The 23,705-nt window shown below is 40.9% G+C and overlaps 1 protein-coding gene across 4 annotated transcripts in view; it reads right to left on the bottom strand.

Annotated features, from left to right (window-relative positions):
* Positions 1-23,705, bottom strand: part of RASSF7 (Ras association domain family member 7) — a 124,915-nt gene that overhangs the window by 11,231 nt on the left and 89,979 nt on the right. For 3 of the 4 annotated variants that reach the window (XM_082270623.1, XM_082270622.1, XM_082270624.1), the window contains 4 exons: positions 17,188-17,383; positions 15,379-16,274; positions 5,221-5,389; positions 1,110-1,205 (listed from right to left, as the gene is read on the bottom strand). In XM_082270623.1, coding sequence (XP_082126749.1) covers positions 1,110-1,205; positions 5,221-5,389; positions 15,379-16,274; positions 17,188-17,290 — 1,264 coding nt within the window. In that variant the 5' untranslated portion in view covers positions 17,291-17,383. Of the gene's footprint in view, positions 1-1,051; positions 1,206-5,220; positions 5,390-15,378; positions 16,275-17,187; positions 17,384-23,705 lie in introns of all 4 variants that reach the window. The other variant, XM_082270625.1, reaches the window with a different exon arrangement.

Below are 23,705 nucleotides of genomic sequence, written 5' to 3'. Positions count from 1 at the left end.
TTTCTGCTTGTCTGTGCTAATGTACACTGAACTGTGCAGGCACAGCTAAGCACAATTACGGCACCGCTCTATGGTGGTGGTGCCATGATAATGCAACTTCTGTACACATGCATGGACATGGCGTCATTTCAGCCTGGTCAAAGGGCCAAAGAGTCTGAACCCAGACCTGGAGAAGGTGGAAACGACTGACAGCTGACAGCAGCAGCATTGCAGTGCTAGAAGAGATTTCTTAGCAAGGTTAAGTCTTCCATAATGTGCTAATATGTGGTACATACTAGTACATTATAGCATAAAGCTCCCAGGGGGCATTTTTTTACATGGTTATGATTAAACTGAATTCTGCTTTAGGAAGGAATACTGTATATACATATATAGTTTCCAGCATTATGCTTGAATTACATATTATGTCCAGTAAAATAAATTGCAGGTATGGCCTATATATGACAATGATTTGATTTGCTGGACAACAAGCACGGTGCATACATGGGAAGGTACGTGTGATAGCACTGGCTGTACTGCCATCAAGAAGGACATACACAGAGTTTTCTGTATAAAGAGCCATGTCCGTAATCCGCCCAGAAATACAAGCAGTATGGGGGCATTTTAGAAGTTCAGTAAACACTTCAAGAGCCAATGATAGCACAAGGCAACAGAAAAAGGCATCTTTATTTATAGCCCTATTTTTTCATACAATATGTGAACAAGGTAGGGTTCCTTTTTTAAAGCCTCTATACCAGGGATTCCCAAACTATGGCCCTGCAGCTGTTGCAGAACTACACATCCCATGAGGCATTGTAAAACTGACATTCACATACATGACTAGGCATGATGGGAATTGTAGTTCCTGAACAACTGCAGGGCCGTAGTTTGGGAATCCCTGCTCTATACAATACAGAGGATCCAGGTTCATCATTTTTATGTTCTCACAAGAAGCGGTTCTCTATTATCTCCATACCGCATCCCCTCTATGTAGGCCAAGCAATATGCATTTGTTTCATCATGAGTCTGTAGACAAGAAAGCAATCGGATTATACATGCATAAAGCACCCACCACCAGGAGAGCAAGAAGCGAAGCAGAGTGCGCAGAGCGAGGAGTCACACATACACACCCTCAGGGTTCCGACCAGAGAGCAGGGAGTTCTGTAAATTCCGAGGATGACCCATCAGATGATTGGCGGGAAGTCGTGGCAAAGATTCACTGGGTCCTGTCAAAAAATAACTCATAATCAGAATATCACATATGTCTTTACGATGTCATCAGATCTGGAAAAATCAGGCAGCCTCTAGATATCTGCATTAATTTCTGATCTGAACTTGTAGAATCATTCAGCACATTTTGTTGTGCACGATTGTCTATAGTGATGCACAATAAATCAACAGCTTTGTACAACAAATGCCATTTTACATAAGGGATAAAATTTACAATAGGGGTAAAAGTTTGACATTGGAAAGGTAAAAAAAGTGTATGTATATATCTCTCTCTGTGTATATATATATATATATATATATATATATATATATATATATATATATATATATATATATATATATATATATATATATATATATATCCAAAATAATTTTTTAGTTTTGTATACAGTACTGAAGGGTTAGAACCCCTGTCAGGTTTTTCTTGTCTATGTCCATTCAAGGCACTATAGATTCATCCTGCATTTGTCCTGGTGAGGTGACTATTGTCACAAGAACAAACAGTGATAGGAAATGATAAATTTGACAGTTCTCACAAAAAGAAAAAGGTGAGGGCACATCTTCCAATGGGACACCTTTTCCTGTGACATCTATGATGTGAATTTCCTCACATTGGCGATAGTGTCTCCACAGCAGGAAATTATAGGAAGTCTTCCCAACTAAATACAGAGGGCAAAACATAAATTGAAAGGAACTTAAGTAGACCTATAGGCAAAATATTTCCCATTTTGGAGGAAGTAGGGGAGGGTAATAATCCTTCAGTTTTTTTGTTTTTTTTCGCCATCTGTATCCCATTGCGGACATTTTCCTTCACCTCCTGTCCAATAGCCAAAACAGGAAGTGAGAGGAAATCCCTGCAAATTAAGGGAATTCCCTGGGGACCCCCAGGTCACCAGAACTAGTGTCTCCATTGGAAGATTTCCCCCTCTATTATATTTCTGGGAACAAACCAAAGTTTGGGATTTTCTTTTACTTTCAAGGATAATGGTAAACAGGACAAATAGAGAGAGTGAATCTCCCTAACGGGGACACAGACAACAATAAAAGTAGACAGGTGTTCCAATTCCTCTCCACTCTATCCATAACTAACAAAAAAAAGGTTTTGCCTTTAGTTTAAATCCCTTTCTGACTCTATCCAAAGTTTCAAAAAGTTTCAAAAAGGGGTTGACTATTCATACACTTTAAACCCAACTTCAGCCAACATTTGCTTTAGTTTTGGGCTAATGGGAATTGACCAGATTTTACTGCAGTTGGTATTTCTGGTAAGATTTTTCCACACGTTCTGTCCTGAGTGCCAGGCAGCAAAACCTCGCAGATGGCATTAAAAATTTGGCAGGTTAATTCCCCACGTTACCACACAAGAGATTTTCTTTGCTTTCATTTTAATCATTGGAGAGACCAGGATTCCCCAAATCTATCTAAAACAAAGTGAACGTTTGGCTTTATTTGGGCTTTAAAGTCATTGAGGTAAGGGTATGCCTTTAGGCCCCGTTCACACGTGTGTTTTTAGGTCTTTTTTAGGTGCAGTGCATGAAAAAAAATAACAAAAAGTTCTGCATGCTGCATCTTGGATAGACTTTCATCACTATGCACATTGGATAGAGCTCAATGGTAATGTGCCTAAAATGCAAAGAACCGCACAGGTGTGAACCAGCCCTTACACAAATGAGATCCCAACTGAATAGAGCACTCTAATACAATACAGTAGTTTAGTTATGTTATGTAAAGTATCCTTAAATAACCTCCTCCACTGAAGTGTATGAGCCAAGCAATGATAATAAGGTCTGATTTAAAAGGACTGCACAATGCCTTTTTTCTGTTTAAAATAAATTGGTCTAATGCAATCAACTTAAAATATCTTCCACCAGTCGCTTGCAGAGGCCAAAATAACTGGATTGAAGGACAGCAGGGTATACAGGGTGGAAAAAAGTATTTCATCCCCTGCTGATTTTGTGTGTTTGCCACTGACAGTAGGTTAATTTTAACAATGAGAGACAGAACAACAACATAAATATCCCAAAAAAATGCATTTAAAAAAATTAATTGATAAATTGATTTGCATTTTAATGAGTGAAATAGGTATTTGATCCCCTATCAATCAGCAAGATTTCTGGCTCCCAGATGTCTTCTATACAGGTAATGAGCTTAGATTAGGAGCACTCTCAAAGGGAGGGCTCCTAATCTCAGCTTGTTACCTGTATAAAAGACAGCTGTCAACAGAAGCAATCAGATTCCCAATCCGTCCACCATGGCCAAGACCAAAGAGCTGTCCCAAGGATATCAGGGATAAGATTGTAGATACACACAAGGTTGGAATGGGCTACAAGACCATCGCCAAGCTGCTTGGTGAAGGGGTGACAACAGTTGGTGCGATTATTCGCAAATGGAAGAAACACAAAATATCTGTCAATCTCTGTCGGTCTGGGTCTCCATGCAAAATCTCACCTCGTGGAGTTTCAATTATCATGAGAATGGTGAGGAGTCAGCACAGAACTACACGGGAAAATCTTGTCAATGACCTCAAGGCAGCTGGGGCCATATTCACCAACAAAATTTGTGGCACACTACGCCGTGAAGGATTGAAATCCTGCAGCGCCTGCAAGGTCCCCCTGCTCAAGAAAGCACAAGTACAGGCTCTTCTGAAGTTTGCTAATGAACATCTGAATGATTCAGAGGATAACTGGGTGAAAGTGTTTTATGGTCAGATAAGACCATAATCAAGCTCTTTGGCATCAACGCCACTCGTTTGGAAAAGGAGAAATGGTGCCCATGACCCCAAGAACACTATCCCCACTGGAGATAGAAACATTATGCTTTGGGGGGGTTTTTCTGCTAAGGGGACAGGACAACTTCACTGCATCAAAGGGATGATGGACGGGGCCATGTACTGTCAAATCTTGGGTGAGAACTTCCTTCTCTCAGCCAGGGTATTGAAAATGGGTCATGGATGGGTATTCCAGCATGACAATGACCCAAAAAACATGGCCAAGGCAACAAAGGTGTGGCTCAAGAAGAAGCACATTAGGGTCCTAGAGTGGCCTAGCCAGTCTTCAGACCCTAATTTCATAGAAAATATATGGAGGGAGCTGAAGGTTCAAGTTACCAAACTTCAGCCTCAAAACCTTAATGACTTGGAGAGGACCTGCAAAGAGGAGTGGGGCAAAATCCCTCCTGAGATGTGTGCAAACTTGGTGGCCAACTACAAGAAATGTCTGACTTCTGTGATTGCCAACAAGAGTTTTGCCACTACGTACTAAGTCATGTTTTGCGAAAGGGTCAAATACTTATTTCACTCGTTAAAATGCAAATTAATTTAGAATTGTTGAAATGCATTTTTCTGGATTTTTTGTTGTTATTCTGTCTCTCACTGTTAAAATAAACCTACCATTAAAATTATAGACTGATCATTTCTTGTCAGTGGGCAAACGTACAAAATCAGCAGAGGATCAAAATCATTTTTTCCCACTGCAACAGTTGTCTCCTGCTCACCAAGTTTCTTGCTGACTGTCTTGTGGCCCATTCTAGCCTTGTGCAGGTCTACAATCTTACCCCTGACGTCCCTTGACTGCTCTTTGGTTTTGCCCATGATGGTGAGGTTTGAATGGAAGAAAGATTCTGTGGACTGGTGTCTTTTATACACATAACGAGTTGTCGTTAGGAGCACCTTCTTAAATTGACAGGACTAATCTGTGTACCACGAGCACATACTGTAGCCAGTCTGAGAGCCAGAATTATTGTTGGTTGGTAGGGAATCAAATACTTTTTACTCACTGAATTGCAACTCAATTTATAACATTTGTATCATGTGTTTCTATGGATTTTTGGTTGATATTCTGTCGCCATCATTTAAAATACACCTATGATAAAAATTATAGACCCTTTCTTTCTTTGTAAGTGGGCAAACTTCCAAAATCTGCTGGGGATTTAATAATTATTCTCCCCACTTTATCGATATCTTTACAAAAAAAAAAAAAAAAAAAAGGTTTTGTAAAACAAGACCAGCATTCATACCTAAACTTCTATGTTGTTCTTCCCATAGTGAGTAGCTTTGTTCATTTAGGGTATCTTCATTTGGTCGTAGCTGCCCATTGGTGACGATGGATCCTGTCTGCTGAATGAATTGCTGAAGGTTACACTGTCTGAGGTCCTTGTTGAGCTCCTCGAGTTCTTGGGTTTTGACCTGTAAAAGAATTCAATACATTCTCACTAATGTGCATAATTATATATTAGGACCATTACTCGAATTGTGCATTTAAATGCAGTACAAATGAAGATGAAGTGTCTATGGGATTGTACAAATGCAGAGTCTATAGGATTGTACAAATGCAGAGTCTATAGGATTGTACAAATAAAGAGTCTATAGGATTGTACAAATGCAGAGTCTATAGGATTGTACAAATGCAGAGTCTATAGGATTGTACAAATGCAGAGTCTATAGGATTGTACAAATGCAGAGTCTATAGGATTGTACAAATGCAGAGTCTATAGGATTGTACAAATGCAGAGTCTATAGGATTGTACAAATAAAGAGTCTATAGGATTGTACAAATGCAGAGTCTATAGGATTGTACAAATAAAGAGTCTATAGGATTGTACAAATAAGAGTCTATAGCAGTGATGGGGAACCTTGGCACTCCAGATGTTTTGGAACTACATTTCCCATGATAGAAACATAGAAACATAGAATGTGTCGGCAGATAAGAACCATTTGGCCCATCTAGTCTGCCCAATATATCTGAATCCTATGAATAGTCCCTGGCCCTATCTTGTATGAAGGATAGCCTTATGCCTATCCCATGCATGCTTAAACTCCTTCACTGTATTTGTAGCTACCACTTCTGCAGGAAGGTTATTCCATGCATCCACTACTCTCTCAGTAAAGTAATACTTCCTCATATTACTTTTAAACCTTTGCCCCTCTAATTTAAAACTGTGTCCTCTTGTGGTAGTTTTTCTTCTTTTAAATATGCTCTCCTCCTTTACCGAGTTGATTCCCTTTATGTATTTAAATGTTTCTATCATATCCCCTCTGTCTCTTCTTTCTTCCAAGCTATACATGTTAAGGTCCTTTATCCTTTCCTGGTAAGTTTTTTCCTGCAATCCATGTACTAGTTTAGTAGCTCTTCTCTGAACTCTCTCTAGAGTATCTATATCCTTCTGGAGATATGGCCTCCAGTACTGCGCACAATACTCCAAGTGAGGTCTCACCAGTGTTCTGTACAGCGGCATAAGCACTTCTCTCTTTCTACTGCTTATACCTCTCCCTATACATCCAAGCATTCTGCTGGCATTTCGTGCTGCTCTATTACATTGTCTTCCCACCTTTAAGTCTTCTGAAATAATTACTCCTAAATCCCTTTCCTCAGATACTGAGGTCAGGACTGTAGAGTGCATGAGCATCATGGCAGATGTAGTTCCAAAACATCTGGGGTGCCAAGGTTTGCCATCACTGGTCTATAGGATTGTACAAATGAAGAGTCTATAGGATTGCCAAGCATGTTCTTTGCATCCATTGACACTGAGATTTACTAAAACTGGTGCACACAGAATCTGGGGCAGCTGTGCATAGTAACCAATTTATACAACGGTATTCAGATACCAGAGAATAGAAACTAGCAGGAAATTAAACCCTTCCATACTGTAGCCAAAACTAACGAAAAACTAAAAAATAAAAGATTTGTCTATACAAACAAACACTTTAGAGTAAGAAAACCATATTTTTAAAAAATGTTTTTTTATAGTAGACTAAATCTGTAACTGCAGTTCTCTACCCTGTACAAGCGGCAGGAGACGGGGACCCCCTCTGTTATTACACAAAGGGGTCCCACTCAAACTTCCAAGGTTTTGAGCCTTCCTGAAAATGCCACTTTAACCCACTTGCCTACTAGGCACTTAAACCCCCCTCCTGCACATGCCAATTTTCAGCTTTCGGCGCTATCGCACTTTGAATGACAATTGCGCTGCCATGCAAAACTGTACCCAAATGAAATTTTTATCATTTTTGTTCAAACAAATAGAGCTTTCTTTTGGTGGTATTTAATCACTACTGGGGTTTTTATTTTTTGCTGAACAAAAAAAAGACCGAAAAAAAACAAAAAAACAAAAAAAAAAAAAAACTGTTTTTTATAGTTTGTTATAAATTTTTGCAAACAGGTAATTTTTCCCTGTCATTGATGTGCGCTGATGAGGGGGCACTGAAGGGCCCTGATAGGCTGCACTGATGGGGTGGCAATGATAAGGCGGCACTGATGGGTGGCACAGATGGGCACTAATGGGTGGCACTGAAGGGCATTGTTTGGTGACGATGAAGGGCACCAATAGGCAGCACTCATGGGCACTGATGGGCACTAATAGGTGGCAATGATGTGCAATGATAGACACTGGTAGGTGACACTTATGATGGGACACTGGTAGGTGGCGCTGGTGGGTACTGGTAGGTGGCACTGGCAGATGGCGTGATGGGCACTGGTGGGTGGCACAAAATCCTTTCCTCTTCGGGACCGATGTCCCTCTGATAACAGCCGGCGATCGTTTTTGTTTTTCCTCCTCCCACTGACAGTGTGAAGAGAAAAAAAAAAAGCTAATCACCGGCTGCTGTTTACTTTACATGATCAGCTGTCATTGGCTGACAGCTGATCACGTAGTAAGGGGGTGGGATCTGTGATAAGGCGAGTCTCATGGACTCGCAGATCACATAACGAGCTGGACGCACTCTGCAGGGAGCGCACAGGCCGCTCATGCACGAGAGGACGTCAATGTACACCCTCCCCGCAATTTAGGTCCGTGCTGTAGCCGTCATTTGGCTATAGCGCAGGCGTCATCTAGTCTGCATCTCCCCTGGGTAATACTTAAAATCTGGCCTGTTGGTGTGCCCTGAGGACCGGAGTTGAGAAACACTGGTCTAGGGAACACTTTCCCACAGGGCCTCAAATGTAGCAGAAAAATGAAGAAACCAAAAACAGAAGACAGTGTGTATGTGGTTTGTATTATGAAAAAGTCCTGAGATAACAAAAACTATTGGCGTATATATCTTTTGCAGTTTATAAATATTCCACTAGATGGCACTAATGAGCCATGAATGTATATATAAAAAAAAAAAAAAAAAAAAAAAAAGGAATCATTACTTCATTTTTCATTGTATGGAGGAGAGCCAATAACAGGTTTATTTGTTTTTAGTAGTATAGAGCCAGCACATTTTATTTCATGCAACTCATCCCTAAAACGATTTGATTAAATATACATTTGTGACTCATTAGCTTCCATCTGCAATTTTGTACAAGTAGGGTGGATTACTCACCCCTCCCCCACACACACACACACATACACAAATCTGCATAAATATATGAAATAAACACATGGAGCATATTTATAAAGCAGTGAATCTGACGTTCACCTAACATTCACTGCAGGTGAATTTTCCAGGTGTATGTATTTTAAGTGACACTGACTGATTGACCACCATGGTCTAATTCACTGCTTTATGAATATGTTCCAATAGTATTATTCAACAAGGAAGAGTGGAAAAAGCTCCATGTCCCCTAGCTGAACAAATAGAGGGCTCAACACCACATGAAAAATAACAACCCCCCCCCCCCCCACACACACACACAAAACAAAAGCAGGAGGAGTGGTTAAAATAAATAAATAAATCTGTCAACACACTGACTTTCATAGTTCTAACAAGGCATGGTTATTATTGAATATATATATATATATATATATATATATATATATATATATATATATATATATATATATATATATATATATATATATATATATATATATATATATATATAGGTAGGTATGTATGTATGTGATCTATAATATACCTCTGATTCCTCCTTGTATTGTAATTGTTGTCTGCCCTCATGTTGTAAAGTGCTCTGCAAACTGTTGGTGCTATAGAAATCCTGTATGATAATAATAATCAAACTAAATAAAATTATATATATATATATATATATATATATATATATATATATATATATATATATATATATATATACACACACACACACACACACACACACACACACACACATACACACTATCTCACAAAAGTGAGTACACCCCTCATCTTTTTGTAAATATTTTATTATATCTTTTCATGTGACAACACTGAAGAAATTACACTTTGCTACAATGTTAAATAGTGAGTGTACAGCTTGTATAACAGTGTAAATTTGCTGTCCCCTCAAAATAGCTCAACACACAGCCATTAATGTCTAAACCGCTGGCAACAAAAAAGAGGTACGCGCCTAGGTTTAAATGTCCAATTTGGGCCCAAAGTGTCAGTGTTTTTTGTGGCCACCATTATTTTCCAGCACTGCTCTTAAGCATGAAGTTCACCAGAGCTTCACAGGTTGCCACTGGAGTCCTCTTCCACTCCTCCATGATGACATCACAGAGCTGGTGAATGTTGGAGACCTTGCGCTCCTCCACCTTAAGTTTGAGAATGCCCCACAGATGCTCAATAGGGTTTAGGTCTGCAGACATGCTTGGCCAGTCCAACACCTTTACTTTCAGCTTCTTTAGCAAGGCAGTGGTCATCTTGGAGGTGTGTTTGGAGTCGTTATCATGTTGGATTACTGCCCTGTGGCCCAGTCTCTGAAGGGAGGGTATCATGCTCTGCTTCAGTATGTCACAGTACATGTTGGCATTCATGGTTCCCTCAATGAACTGTAGTTTCCCTGTGCCGGCAGCACTCATGCAGCTCCAGACCATGACACTCCCACCACAATGCTGGACTGTAGGCAAGACACCCTTGTCTTTGTACTCCTCACCTCTTTGCCCCCACACACGCTTGGCACCATCTGAACCAAATAAGTTTATCCTCTGCAGCAATGCTGGCAGCACTCAAACGTCCATTTCCCAAAGACAACCTCTGGATATGACGCTGAGCACGTGCACTCAGCTTTTGGTCGACCATGGCGAGGCCTGTTCTGAGTGGAGCCTGTACTGGTAAATGGCAGTATGGACTTGGCTACAGTTCTGCAGCTCAGTTTCTGCATCTTGGCAATCTTCTTATAGCCTAGGCCATCTTTATGTAGAGGAACAATTCTTTTTTTCAGATCCTCAGAGAGGTCTTTGCCATGAGGTGCCATGTTGAACTTCCAGTGACCAGTATGAGAAAGTGAGAGCGATAACACCAAATTTAACACACCTGAGACTTTGTAAAACTAACGAGTCACATGACACTGGGGAGGGAGAATGGCCAATTGGGCCCAATTTGGAAATTTTCACTTAGGGGTGTACTCACTTTTGTTGCCAGCAATTTAGACATTAATGGCTGTGTGTTGAGTTATTTTGAGGGGACAGCAAATTTACACTGTTATCCAAGCTGTACACTCACTACTTTACATTGTAGCAAAGTGTAATTTCTTCAGTGTTGTCACGTGAAATGATATAATGAAATAGTTACAAAAATGTGAGGGGTGTACTCACTTTTGTGAGACACTAATATATATATATTATATTTTTTTTTTTTTTACACACACACACACACACTTTATTAGGTGCACCTGTTTAATTGCTAATCAGCCAATCACATGGCAGCAACTCCATGAATTTAAGCATGTAAACGTGGTGAAGACAATTTGCTGAAGTTCAAACCGAGCATCAGAATGGGGAAGAAAGGGGATTTAAGGAACTTTGAACGTGGAATGGTTGTTAGGTCAGACGGGCTGGTTTGAGTATTTCAAAAACGGCTGATCATTTATATTTTGATATCTTGTACTTTGTACTTTTTTTTTTTTTTTTTTTTGTGATCGTATGTATGTATGTATGTATGTATGTATGTATGTATGTATGTATGTATGCATGCATCTACTTCAATAAAAGTTACAGCCAAAGTAGAAAAAAAAAAAAAAAACTGGAGATCTAGGGGATTTTTACGCACGACCACCTCTCAGGTTTACAGAGAATGGTCTGAAAAATAAAAATAAAAAAAAAAAATCCAGGGAGCGGTAGTTGTGTGGACAGAAATGCCTTGTTGATGTCAGCGGTCAGAGACTGGTTTGAGATGATGGAAAGGCAACAGTAACTAAACCACGTGTTACAACCAAGGTATGCAATATAACATCTCTGAATGCACAATACATCGAAACTTGAAGCAGATGGGCTACAGCAGCATAAGACCACACCGGATGCCACTCCTGTCTGCTAAGAACAGGAAACTGAAGCTACAGTTTGCACAGGCTCACCAAAATTGGACAATAGAAAATTGGAAAAATGTTGCCTGGTCTGAGGAGTCTTGATTTCAGCTGGGACATTCAGATGGTAGGGTCAGAATCTGACATTAACAACATGAAAGCATGGATGCATCCTGCCTTGTATCAATGGTTCATGTTGGTGGTGGTGTAATGGTGTGGGGAATATTTCCTTGGCACACTTTGGGCTCCTTAGTACCAATTGAGCATCGTTTAAATGCCACGGCCTACCTGAGTATTGTTGCTGACCATGTTCACCCCTTTAGGACTACAATGTACCCATCCTCTGATGGCTCCTTCCAGCAGGATAATGTCACACAGCTCAAATCATCTCACCACTGGTTTCTTGAACATGGCAATGAGTTCTCTGTACTCCAATGGCCTCAACAGTCCCCAGATCCCAATCCAATAGAGCGCCTTTGGGAAGTGCTGGAATGGGAGATTCGCATCATGGATGTGCAACCGACAAATCTGGAGCAACTGCGTGATGGTATCATCAGTATCACCCAGTACTAGCAAGGTGCACCTAATAAAGTGGCTGGCGAGTGTACATACACACCGATCAGCCATAACACGATGACCATCCATCATAACCAATTGAGGCACAGACTCCTCTAGAACTCTGAGGGCATACTGTGGTATCAGGCATCCAGATTGGGCTTCCATGGATCTACTTGGTTTCCAGCACATCCCACAGATGCTCGATTGGATTGAGATCTGGAGAATTTGGAGACCAAATCAACACCCCAAACTTGTTGTGTTCCTCAAACCATTCCTGTATTCATCAGACCACCTTCTTCCATTGCTCCATGGGTCAGTTCTGAGTGCCCACTGTGGACACAGGTCAGCATGGGCACCCTGATCAGCCTGCAGCTACGCAGACCCATATGCAACAAACTGTGAAGCACTGTGTGTTCTGACACCTATTGTTACCAGCATTAACCTTTTTTAGCAATCTGAGCTACAGTAGCTCTTCTATTGTATCGGACCACATAGACCAGTCTTTGCTGCCTAAAGACAATTGTGAGGTTGTGTGAGGCATCCCTTGGGCAGAGAAGGAAAAGGAGAAAAAAATACCTCCTGAGATAATACCAAGAAATAGTAAGATTGCTATTTGGGTCAATCCTCCTACAATAAATCCTGTAAATCTTTAGTTGATGTAGAATCTCAGTATTTTTTTCTTTAGTGCAAAATGGATATTTACCTATTGAAAACCTTTATTTTTCTCCAGGAGTCTGGAAAGTGTACTCTAAACTCATGGGGCCTTTAATTGCCAGTGGGGACTGGCCAATCAGAAGATGGTGGTGTTTCCACAGTACTCCTCTGCATATAAATACAACCCAAAATTCCAGAAGAGTTGGGACGCTGTGTAAAATCTGTTTAACAGTGGACATTGTTACTGGGAATGCAAACTTTGCCAACAAGATGGCAGTGCTCACAGTTTTGCTTGGCAATTGCCTCTAATAAAGGCATTCACAGCATTCTGGGAAATGTAGTCTCGAAAGAGGACCCTGCCTACAGTTAAGCTGTAGTTAAACTACAAGACCCATAATGACCAGCAAAGAGGGGAAGAACGGGAAGAGATAAAATGAAAAGCCTGGGAAGAAGCTGGGCAGTTAGAGAGAGGTGCAACAAACAGAGAAGTGGATGGGAGAACTGTGCTGAGTCAGACCAGGCAGAGCTGGACTGCATTCAATAGGGCCAAACAGGAGTTCAAAAAAAGACGGCTGCCCAGCTGGATACGGGGATCTGAGGTGGTGCGGTCATTATCCAGAACTGCCGTGAGCTGCACCTGCCCAAACCCCTGCTGCTGCATTGCTAACTAAGGGGGCCCCCCACCGTGCAGGGAGAGAGACTGCTGCAAAAGGATCGGGTAAGTCTTGGACCTACTTAACAGCTTTAACTAACAAGTGACTCCCCTTTGCAAATCAGGACCCAGGGGATATTTTCTCCCTATGTTCTTCTGATTCCTCTAAGAGAAAGCAAAAGTACTCTATTGCTACCCCTTCCCACTGGAGGCAGAGAACCCCAGAGGTCAAAGACAATTTCCATAGTTACTATGTTCCCAGACTGCTGACTCGGTTTGTACCCCCTTTTTACACTGCAAGTGCTGGACAGAATTCTAAACTGAACTCCTCCAAATTCTCTGTTCACAGTGCATTCCCAACTCCTTGCACATACCTACATTGACCTGCCACTACCCACTAGCTGAGGGTGACCTCTCCTTGGCCCTAAACTTTCCATCCCAAAAAACACCACAGTTTATGTGAGCTAATATTAAAGGGCCCCACCTGAGCTGGCAGAAGCAAACATCCCAAACTGTCCAGATTTTGTGACCAACCTGGAGGCAGAGTAGGGTTGAGGGTAGTATGTCAAACACTCAGGCCAAAGCCTAGTCCCTCTGGTCTGAGAGTCCTCAATTGAACTAGGCTGTCGCATTTATTGTTAGCCCATTTTGATCACTTAAGGCATAATCTCTCCGATGGAGGGCTATTGTTTATGCTTAGTACTGTAGTAAATACAGAGTTTCATCATAGAGGTACATTGGTTGACTGCATAGTATCGCACTGGTTTCTTATGTATTAAATGTTGAACTACTGATTTACTGTGTTGCTTGTCTAATTTGGTTTTCCAATACAGATTGTTTATTTTACAACAACCTGTGTGTGCCATTTCTGTGTGACGGCTGGGAGACCCCAGCCGAGGTATTATGGTGGGGCCAGGAGGCTCCAGCCAAGGCCAGAGAACAAGCAGAAGAACCAGCATCATCAGCGGCTCCTGCGGGGGTAGCACTACATCTACATAAAAACAGAATGCAATGATTCGCAAATCTCATAAACCCATATTTTATTCACAATAGAAAAACAGAATAGAAAACATATCAAAAAGTTTAAACTGATAAGGTAAAATAAGGTGATTTTGAAATGGATGGCCACAGAAGACCGAGAGTACGGAAGAAAATTCCAAGTCACACTGGAGTGTATACTGGAACATCCTATTAGGACGCAGCTAAATGAAAGCATATTTCATGGTGTTATTGTTCCACCCGTTTTGATTCTACATTATGCGGCAAAGATATATTTTGTGTAAGCGATATTACGGACTTTCATTTTGAGTGTTAAACTGTTTTCATGGGGTCAGATCTGTGTAATGTGTTGAACATTAAACACAATATTGATTTTCTGCCAGTCCTGTCTTGCTTTGTACATGGCCTTGATTTTTTTAAAGCAGACCTTACACAACAGGCAAGATCCCCTTTTTTTTACCTTGCCCTCCCCATGCCAAAATTTAAAAAAAAAAAAAAAAAAAAAAAAAAGACCTGTATAGAAAAAAAAGGAATAACTATACTTTCCCCATACTGCAGGGCATTATGTCAAGCTCTAGTATAGTTTATTCCCTGGGATCTCAATGGAAGGAGCACGATGTCACCCTCACCTAGGTGTATTTTTAGTGCAAGGTCGGTTTTAGGCAGTGGACTAAAACATGGCACATTAAACAAAAGTTTTTGCTGATTTATTATATTGGTTGCGGATTCAAAGTATAAGCCTACTAGAACTTCTGCAGCCATGTAGTTTATTGTAAACTGGCAGCACTCCTAGAATATTGCCTTATTCGTCAAAATTATTATTAACTCAGGTGCTATGCATCCTTAAAATTATTAGCAATACAAGGAGTATTTCTTGACCTTGAACTGACAGATTAAACAGAATTAAGCAGAATATTAGGCTGAATATCAAAGTGTATTTAATTTTACATTCTACAAATTAATTAGTAACAAGGAACCAGTATTACTCTGTACTGTATGCTTTCATACTTTGAAAAAGAGCCACTCTGCGACAAACCTGGAGACCTAAGACTTGAAAGGTCCACCAGGGTCTATTACAAAAGCTTAAAGCAGTAGATTTGGATGTCTCTACATACATAATCCAAGCCTTGTTCTACAGGTGAGTGAGCCTACCTCAAGAATTCTTTTGGCTTCCTCGCAGGCCCTTTCCACATTGGACAAATTAGTCTCCCATTGTTGGCTCTGATCAATCTTTGTCTCCAGTTCTTTTTTCATTTTAGTCACCATTTCCTCAATTTCAGCTGGACTGGGCTGCCCAGAAAGTCTCTTTGAGGTCTCTTTTTGGATTTCCTTCTCTAAAGCCTCAGTCCTTTCACTCAGCTCTTTGATTTTCAAGGTGTAATCTTCCATTGTGGTTCTTAAGTTTCTCATTTTCTCTTGCCTTTTTTGCTCATCCACTCTTTCTCTTTCCAGTTCATCCATCCAAAACATTTCCTCTCCAAGTTCTGAATCATTTCGGCGAACAAGTCTCTCCAAGAAAGCCACTTCATCCTCATCCTCCTCATAGGGTCCACCAACCCTGCCCCGTTCCCAGGTCTGGAGGTCCTTGCCTAAAGAGACGTTCTGCATTTCCAAGGCCTTTAACTGTTCCTGTTGTTGTAACACCCGCTTAAATACATCATCTTTGCTGGGTTGCCTGGGGGAACTGTCTTTTGCTACTGTACTATTTTGTTGCTTCTGCCTATGTTTTAGCAAAAGGTCACTTGAGCTCATAGGTCCTAAATTAAAAGTCAATGATTTTTTTGGTTCCTTCGACCTAGTGACCTCTGTACTGTGTACTTTAGGATTAAGAGGCAGGCTGGACCTTGCAAAAGTTCTCTCTGGAGGAAGCGGACCACTGTCTGAAGATGGGCGTTCAGTTAAGCTGGGCCCTGTGCGTTTCAGTATGAAATGGACGTCATTGGCGTATTGTCCACTCTTGGACAAGAATTCCAAAGGTCTCTCATGGGGCAGAAGTTGTCTCTCCTTGTCCCGTAGTGTCTGAACTAAGACATAGCGCCCTGTCTGACCTGTAAGAAAAGAGATATACAAGATAATTCTGTAGTAATACCAAATCATGCAATTCAGTAAGAGTGTCTCGTGAAAGTTTTGTTAAAATAGTAGGAGATCAGACACGTATTACATACCTTTACACTGGACATTATTAGGATAATAAGCTAAAAAATTCTGCTATAGCGTTATTTCTTTGAATACTACTTTACATAAGAACAATTAATTTTAAACTTTGTATTGACTTAAGCTGGCTTTGCAGGCTTCACATTTTGGCAGATTCCTTCTAAATTGGCCAAAACTCTGTGAGTGGCGCGGTCAGGAACACACAGATCAACAAAAGCTAATTTTCTTAAATTGAGTTTTGTTAAAGAATCCGGGCAGAGAATTCGCAACCAAACAGCACCTGCACCCAATTAAATGTAGGCACTGTTTGGGTATACCCAGGCGGAGAATTCTCAACCAAACAGCACCTGCACCCAATTAAATGTAGGCACTGTTTGGGTATACCCGGGCGGAGAATTCTCAACCAAACAGCACCTGCACCCAATTAAATGTAGGCATTGTTTGGGTATTCTGACAGCTGGTGATACCGGCTGTCAGAATATGCAAGTTTGCAGTGGAAAAATTGTCAATCTAGGCTGTTTAGCAGGGATAGAAGATTCTCTTTGATTTCTTTTGTTCAACATGTATATGAATGTATGGCAGCTTTAGTGTCGTTGCAGATGGATGTCAAATAAAAGGATGTTCAAGACATTATGTAGTTAACTTACTATGTGTTTCGTTTGTTAATATATCTGTCCAAATCACAACTGCTTGGTAAATCAGATTGTTACATGTGTGTCTAGCAATGTAACAGACTTGTTCACATGGGCATTAAGACTCCAAGCTATGTATGTGTTTCCAGGTGTCAATAACCCCAAGTTCGCTCACCTATGGCCTGTGCCAGTGCAATGACCACGTCTTGACAGGATGTTTGCGCTGTTACTCCACATACGACTCGCTGTACTCCATCCACCCAGACTTTTAACTCCATGCTACAGATAAGGCACAGACAGCGTGGGAGAGACTGTTTGATGTGGAAGTCTCTGGCTTAGTTTCTCCTCATCACAGTTTGCCAGGTATTTTCCTAGAAGCAATATCAATATAATATATTAATACAAACCAGCAGAATATAAAACAGGATTCAACTTGATGCAATAATAAATGTACAGGTGTATTTGTAAAAAAAAAAAAAAAAAAAATTATTCTGGAAGGGGTGACTACTTTTTTTTTTTTCCACTTCATGAGAGGATAACTAAATAAAAACGACCAATTAAAAGAAGTCTGAACAAGTAAAACTAGAGTTGTGGCTAGGATGCACAGGCTAAACTGCTGCTCATATTAAAGCTGAACTCCAGCTCTAATTTACTGGGCATAGTAATTTCCTACACATAGTTATACAGGCTCCCCTTCTGTACTGAGAGCGTCTCAAAAGTGCTCATATACCAAATGTTAACCACCTCCAGCCATGTCAACTCACCCCAAAATTCAAAGAATCACCCCATTTTTTTTTTTTACTCCTCTCACCATGTCCCTTGCACAATGCCCAAATCTTCCATGATTCCTCGCCTTCACCTGCCTCAGCTCTCTTCCCAGCATAGTTGCCAGGTGTTCTATATTTTTTAGTTCTGCCCTGATAAGTTCACAAAATGTGAAATGAGGTAAATGCAGTATTGGTCGCGGTTTCCAAAAAGGTTGACAACATTTAGACATTGCATACTACTTATTCTTTTGCTATTAACACTGGATAGCATTCTTTTTTTCAGTTTGCTTTGCACAACCTCACTGCACGGGATACATTTTTTTTAGTTGCCTGGAGTTGGGTTTTAAGCTAAAATCTACCCTTCTGCCCCCTATACTACAAGGGTTATACACTCGGTTTTGTCAAGGGTACAGTTAAAAAGAAGTTTAAAAATTACCTTACCCCTCACTCCCCTGCCAACTGGTGCTCTCATTTTCTCTCCCAACGTTTTGAGCTGTGGATAGGCCCTTAGATTTTTCATTTACAGTGCAGCACCATTGGTCCTTCATTGTACATGATGGCGTCAGAGCATCTGCGGCCAATGAAGCACCAAGGAGAAGCAACTTCAAAAGGACTGGTCATACGGAGAGGAGGGCAACTGCAGCAGCAAAGGGAGAAGGTAAGTAAAATGTTTTTTTTTTTTTTTTTGCATTTTCCTCTGAGTTTGGTTTTAGGCCGGCCATACACGGAGCTAACTTCTTTCCTGCAAAAAGGAATTTGCTTGATTCCCCATCAGCACAGACCGAGTTAATGCGGAAATCCCCCCTGCCGAGCCACTATCTTCCCCCAGCAAGGGAGCAGGGAAATCCCCCCCCCCACACAATGACTACTGCTAGCGGCTATAGCAGCCGCTTGCAATAATCACAAGAGAATCTGGCAGGCTGGTTGTACCCAAGTTTATTGAGCGATCAACTTGGTACATTCCTGCCTGCCCATTAAAGGTTCAAATCTCAGCCAGTTCAGCATTCGAACCGTGTATGGCCAGCCTTAGGACCCTGAGCGTAATGAAGTCTTTATGGTAAGGTGGATACACCCGAATAGAAAACCTCAATACTCCAATATTCTCACAGCAGCAGACTTAAAGGTGCGCTGTCGGCAGCGTGATTGATGGTAAATTGTGTTTATAAAAAGAATGGCCTGGGCACAATAGAGAAAGAGGCAGAATAGAAGGAAGGCCTGCCCAGAAATGCAGAGACTCAAGTTATGAGTCAGAATGAAAAAATCCGAGATGTAACATGCAAATCAAGTTATGGGATATTTATATCCATGAATGTACAGCACAGTATATCTCACTCAATGGAGTCACAACAGGAGCCACATAGGAATGGAAGTCATACTGTATTCATCAAATGCATCATTTTAAGTCACCTGTTTGCCTAAGGTGTTTTCACCACATCATAGATCATGCGTGTCACAATATACCACACACAGCGGATTGCCCTTCCTTAGCATGTTCTAGCAAGCACTATTCACACAAGTTCATTTACAGCTACTGGACATAATTCTGCTGTAAAATCACTAAGTACATTCTGTAAATGATTACCATGCACATTGTAGGCGATTCAGTTTTTTCCTTTCATTTAGTCAAATTGAAAGACTGCTTGCAGAACTAAAGGATTATCTATAAATGAAAACCTACTTTAACAATAGTGTTCTATAAAACATGAAACTACCCAAAAACATAGCAGGCACAGTCCTTGCATGATTCAATAGATTTTAGCCACATCAAACAGAGATCTTCCAGTTTGTGTAGGCGCTTATATCTAGGACTAATTATTCTCTGAATTGGTGAAGCTAGATTCAGCGCTTGTGTTACGGTTTAGCCATTATGAGATTTGAGAGCACATGTTGGTGGAACCATGCAATGTTGGTTGGATCATCTACATGTCCGGTGAGGTATATGGTTAGGATATCCCTTCTATATTGTAAGCTCTAACGAGCAGGGTCGTCTAAATCCTCCTATATTGAATTGCAACTGTACTGTCTTCCCTCATCTTGTATAGTGCTGCGCAAAACTGTTGGCGCTATATAAACCCTGTATAATAATAATAGTAATAATAATAGTAATAATAATATTAGGCAGCAGCTGAGATTTTGCCACTCTGAAATGTTCATCAAAGACCTTTGTCCATGCCCAGCTCAATCATCACAGGTACTCTAAAAATTTATTTTATCTATTTTATAGTTTACCACTGCACCCCATACGCAAATCCTTACTCTATAGCAGGGGACTCCAAACTTTCTAAATTAAGGGCCAGTTTACTGCTTTTTAGACTTTAGGGGGCTGGACTAGGGTCATTGGGAGTAGAAAATGTCCTGGTGTCCAATGGGAGTAAACAATGCCATATCATTGGTGTCAGTGGGAGAACTAGTGCCCCATCGCTGGGGTCAATGGAAGGAATTGGGCCCTTTTCATGGGGTCAGTTGGAGTAATAGTACCCCATTGTTTATGTCAACAACAGGAATGATGTCCCATTTGTGGTGTCAGTGGGTAGAATAGTGCCCCAAGGGCATCTGGCCCCAGGGCTGCAATTTGGAGGCCGCTGCCCTATAGTAATGTAGAGGGTTCCCTTGCATCACTTTTTTTGGAAGTAGGACCCACAATCACAGATTTCACATACAGCAACAGTGCAGGTAAAATCAAATGTGACAGCCCGGTAACGTAGATACTAATGGGCCATACACACTATAAGATTTTCTGAAGACTTTTTCCTTTAGACTTACCAAAACCATAGAATATGAGGTCAAACCTAAACACTTTCAATTTGTATGCAATCTGGCAGACCCTTCTACTACATAGAAAAGGTAAATCTGAAGGAAATCTAACCACAAAAGTTGGATAGTGTGTATCCAGCTTTAGTAAAGATGATCAAAAGATGGATAAAGTCCCCACCATTTTCCTGGATACTTCTCAGAATCTCTGTGTTACTATATGAAGGAGTAAGGATAGTTTTTCTTGTGAAGGCAGGGACATAGTTAATTTCTTTAGCAACACAAAATTATCATTGAGGTCATATGCATATGACTAAACAATGTGAAGAATGCAGAGGCAGCTAGTTAAACATTATCAATCTAACGGATGGCAACATTAAAAAAAAAAAAAAAAGAACTGATGTAGCAAGATCCAAATCCATACAAAACTCGATGCCTGGACAAAAACTACATGGAATCAGCCTACTCATTGCGGTTCTATTATTATCTTCATGACTCATTAACCAAATTATCATATGCTGCAAACATGGAGGCACTGAAGACACACCCAAATGCAGGAACATGTACAAGGAATTAAGATTGTAGATGCTAAAGTTTTTAGATCATTTTCTTAGACCCTACGGGTTTCCACAAACAAAGTGCACTAAAGAGGTCATATGTAGATCACCCTACCCAACTTTTGCCATGGCACAGCATAAGTAATATGAGTAATAGTGTATCCAGGCTCCATTCACACTTGCAAATGGGGTGGTTAAGTAATAGATGCAGGATAAATAGCAGGGGTTTCCCCTAAGATTACCTTCAGGCAGGAAGCTTATCGGGACTCAATAAGGCTGTCAGCTTCCATCCGGGGGCCGATCATTCACAAGTAATCGTTGCTTGAGCAGCCACAAATAGGTGCGGGAATGGTCAGCCTCCAATTGTTTCAGTGGGGTTTCCCATTCGCAGCTAATCGCAGGAACCCCCGTTTTGTCTCCTGCATCTAATTGCAAATGACCCCATTGGCAAGTGTCAATGGGGCCTACAAGGCACTTCAATTACTGTTTTTTGGAGGGAAGAGACAAAGAACCATGTATATGGAGACTTTCTGTGCCCATGCAGTACAGTATATCTAACCCAAAGTCTGTTTTTTTAGGGGTTTATTTTTGGCATTTGGGGAGATTTCCCTTCACTTTCCCATAGGTACATCCGGAAGTAAATGGAAACCTCTCAAAAGTGACTAAAATTTTTTACTAGACACTACCTGAAAAAAAATAATCCTAACTGCAAGATTTTTCCTCTATTCCGGATTCAGTGGTGGCTCAAAATTTAGAATTTCCCTTCGATTTCCGTTCTGTTGACAAATGGAGAGAGTGAATTTCACCAGCAAAAACACAGAACATCAAAAAATACCTGAAGGGGTTGATAACACTTTCCTACTTTATGCACTACTGAAAGGCTTCACATACACTTTAGGAATTCTGTTACGAACACCTTGAACAGAACTCAATTGGAGCGTTTTTGGCACAGAGTACAACAGAGTATTCATGCCCCAGGTTAGATGGGGCACGAGCAACAAAACCCCTTACCTAAATTTGTCTGTACATTTCTGACTCTTGTGAGTATTGATGGCTATAGCATCCTCTTAAAAACTTTTTAACAATGAAGAACCTATGAAATAAACTTTCAGGTCTCAGGGAACCCCTACTAAGAATTGCTATATCTAGCCACAGCTTATTGTAAATTAAGCAGGCCATAGACACTCCATTACCCCATGAACACAGTGTTGATGGAGGAATCCCCCCCCCCCCTACGGAGCCATTATGTTCTCTCGGCAGGAAGTGGAGGGAGGAAGGCGGAAGCCATCCCCACCGGGACAACACAGTGATTACTGCTAATGGCTATATTAGCCACTTGCAATAGTCGCATGTAAAATCCAACAGGCTGATTGTACCCATGTTGATTGATCGATCAACTTGGGTACATTCAGCCTGCCCATACATGGTTCAAATCTTGGCCGGTCCCTGCTGAACCAGCCGAGATTCAAACAGTCTATGGCCAGCTTTAGTGTGGTGGTCAGTAGGAAGAATGCTTCTTTCATTGCTGGTCAGTAGAAGGAATTCCCTGCCTAGCAGATAGCCAAAAAGATGACCAGTGCCAGTGGTTAAATATTTTGGAGGCAGAAATTGCTTAGATCTCAAGAAAACTCTAGCAACCTTTGGGATTAAACAAAACCCTGGTTGAGAAAGGTTGGGCATACAGTGATCATCAACTGAAAAACATTCAATATGCAAGACAAGTGAAAAATGTTGTTGAATAAACTTAAGTAAAAGTCCTTTTATGGCTAGCTTTGTAGACTATTGTAGAAGCCCAGCCAATAAGAAAAGGGTGGATTGATCTAATAAAATGAGTAATGATCCATCAAATACTCATGTCACAACAAACAAATCCAGATGACCAAGGAGCCTTTAGAGAGAACATTTGCTTTCTCTTTTCAGACTACTTGTCTCTAGTAAGAAAATGACTCTTCAGAGGAAACCTATTGTACAAATATAATAACTGTCATTTGTCAGCCATTATACATTTCTCATAGTCAAGGCACGTGGAAAGCAAATTCTATGAATGTGACTCATATTATCCGCATCACACTTTATGAATGGCCATGTAGCTGCTTTCAGTGATTAAAAATTGATAAAAACAAGGATGAACGCAAGCATCACAATATTGGTATGTATAGCCTTATGCCATTAAAAAGTAATTCATGATAACAAAATGTGGACTAATACTAATCAGCAAACACTGCACCTGTGGTAACATTTGAAAGCTCACTTAACGTGGTAGTAAAGCCTCGACAGGAAAAAAAAATAAAAAAAAAGGTCCCCCCTGGCAGGTTTAAGCCATAAATGTACTCGTATGTACTGCACACTATTATATTATGACAGACTACAGACACACAGGTTTCCAGCGATGCGCTGTCAGGGCTCTCCCCGGTGCTTCCACTTTCACCCAGTCTTCCTTCTGGGCTTCGCGCTTTCAGCCGCTTGGTTGGCCAGGCTGACGTGACATCACTGCAGCACAGAGTGGGCCGTAAATGTGGTCTAAGCTGCGCATGTGCGGCTAAGATCACATGACCCGCTGACAGGCAGGGGGGACATTTATGACAGAAGAAACCTCTAGGGTCTCTTCTGCTATTAAA

This window comes from Pelophylax lessonae (genome assembly GCF_965119305.1).
Source record: "Pelophylax lessonae genome assembly, chromosome: 10".
Taxonomy (NCBI): Eukaryota; Metazoa; Chordata; class Amphibia; order Anura; family Ranidae; genus Pelophylax; species Pelophylax lessonae.
The sequence above is the reverse complement of the archived record's forward strand: the minus strand, read 5'-3'. Positions and strand labels throughout refer to the sequence as shown.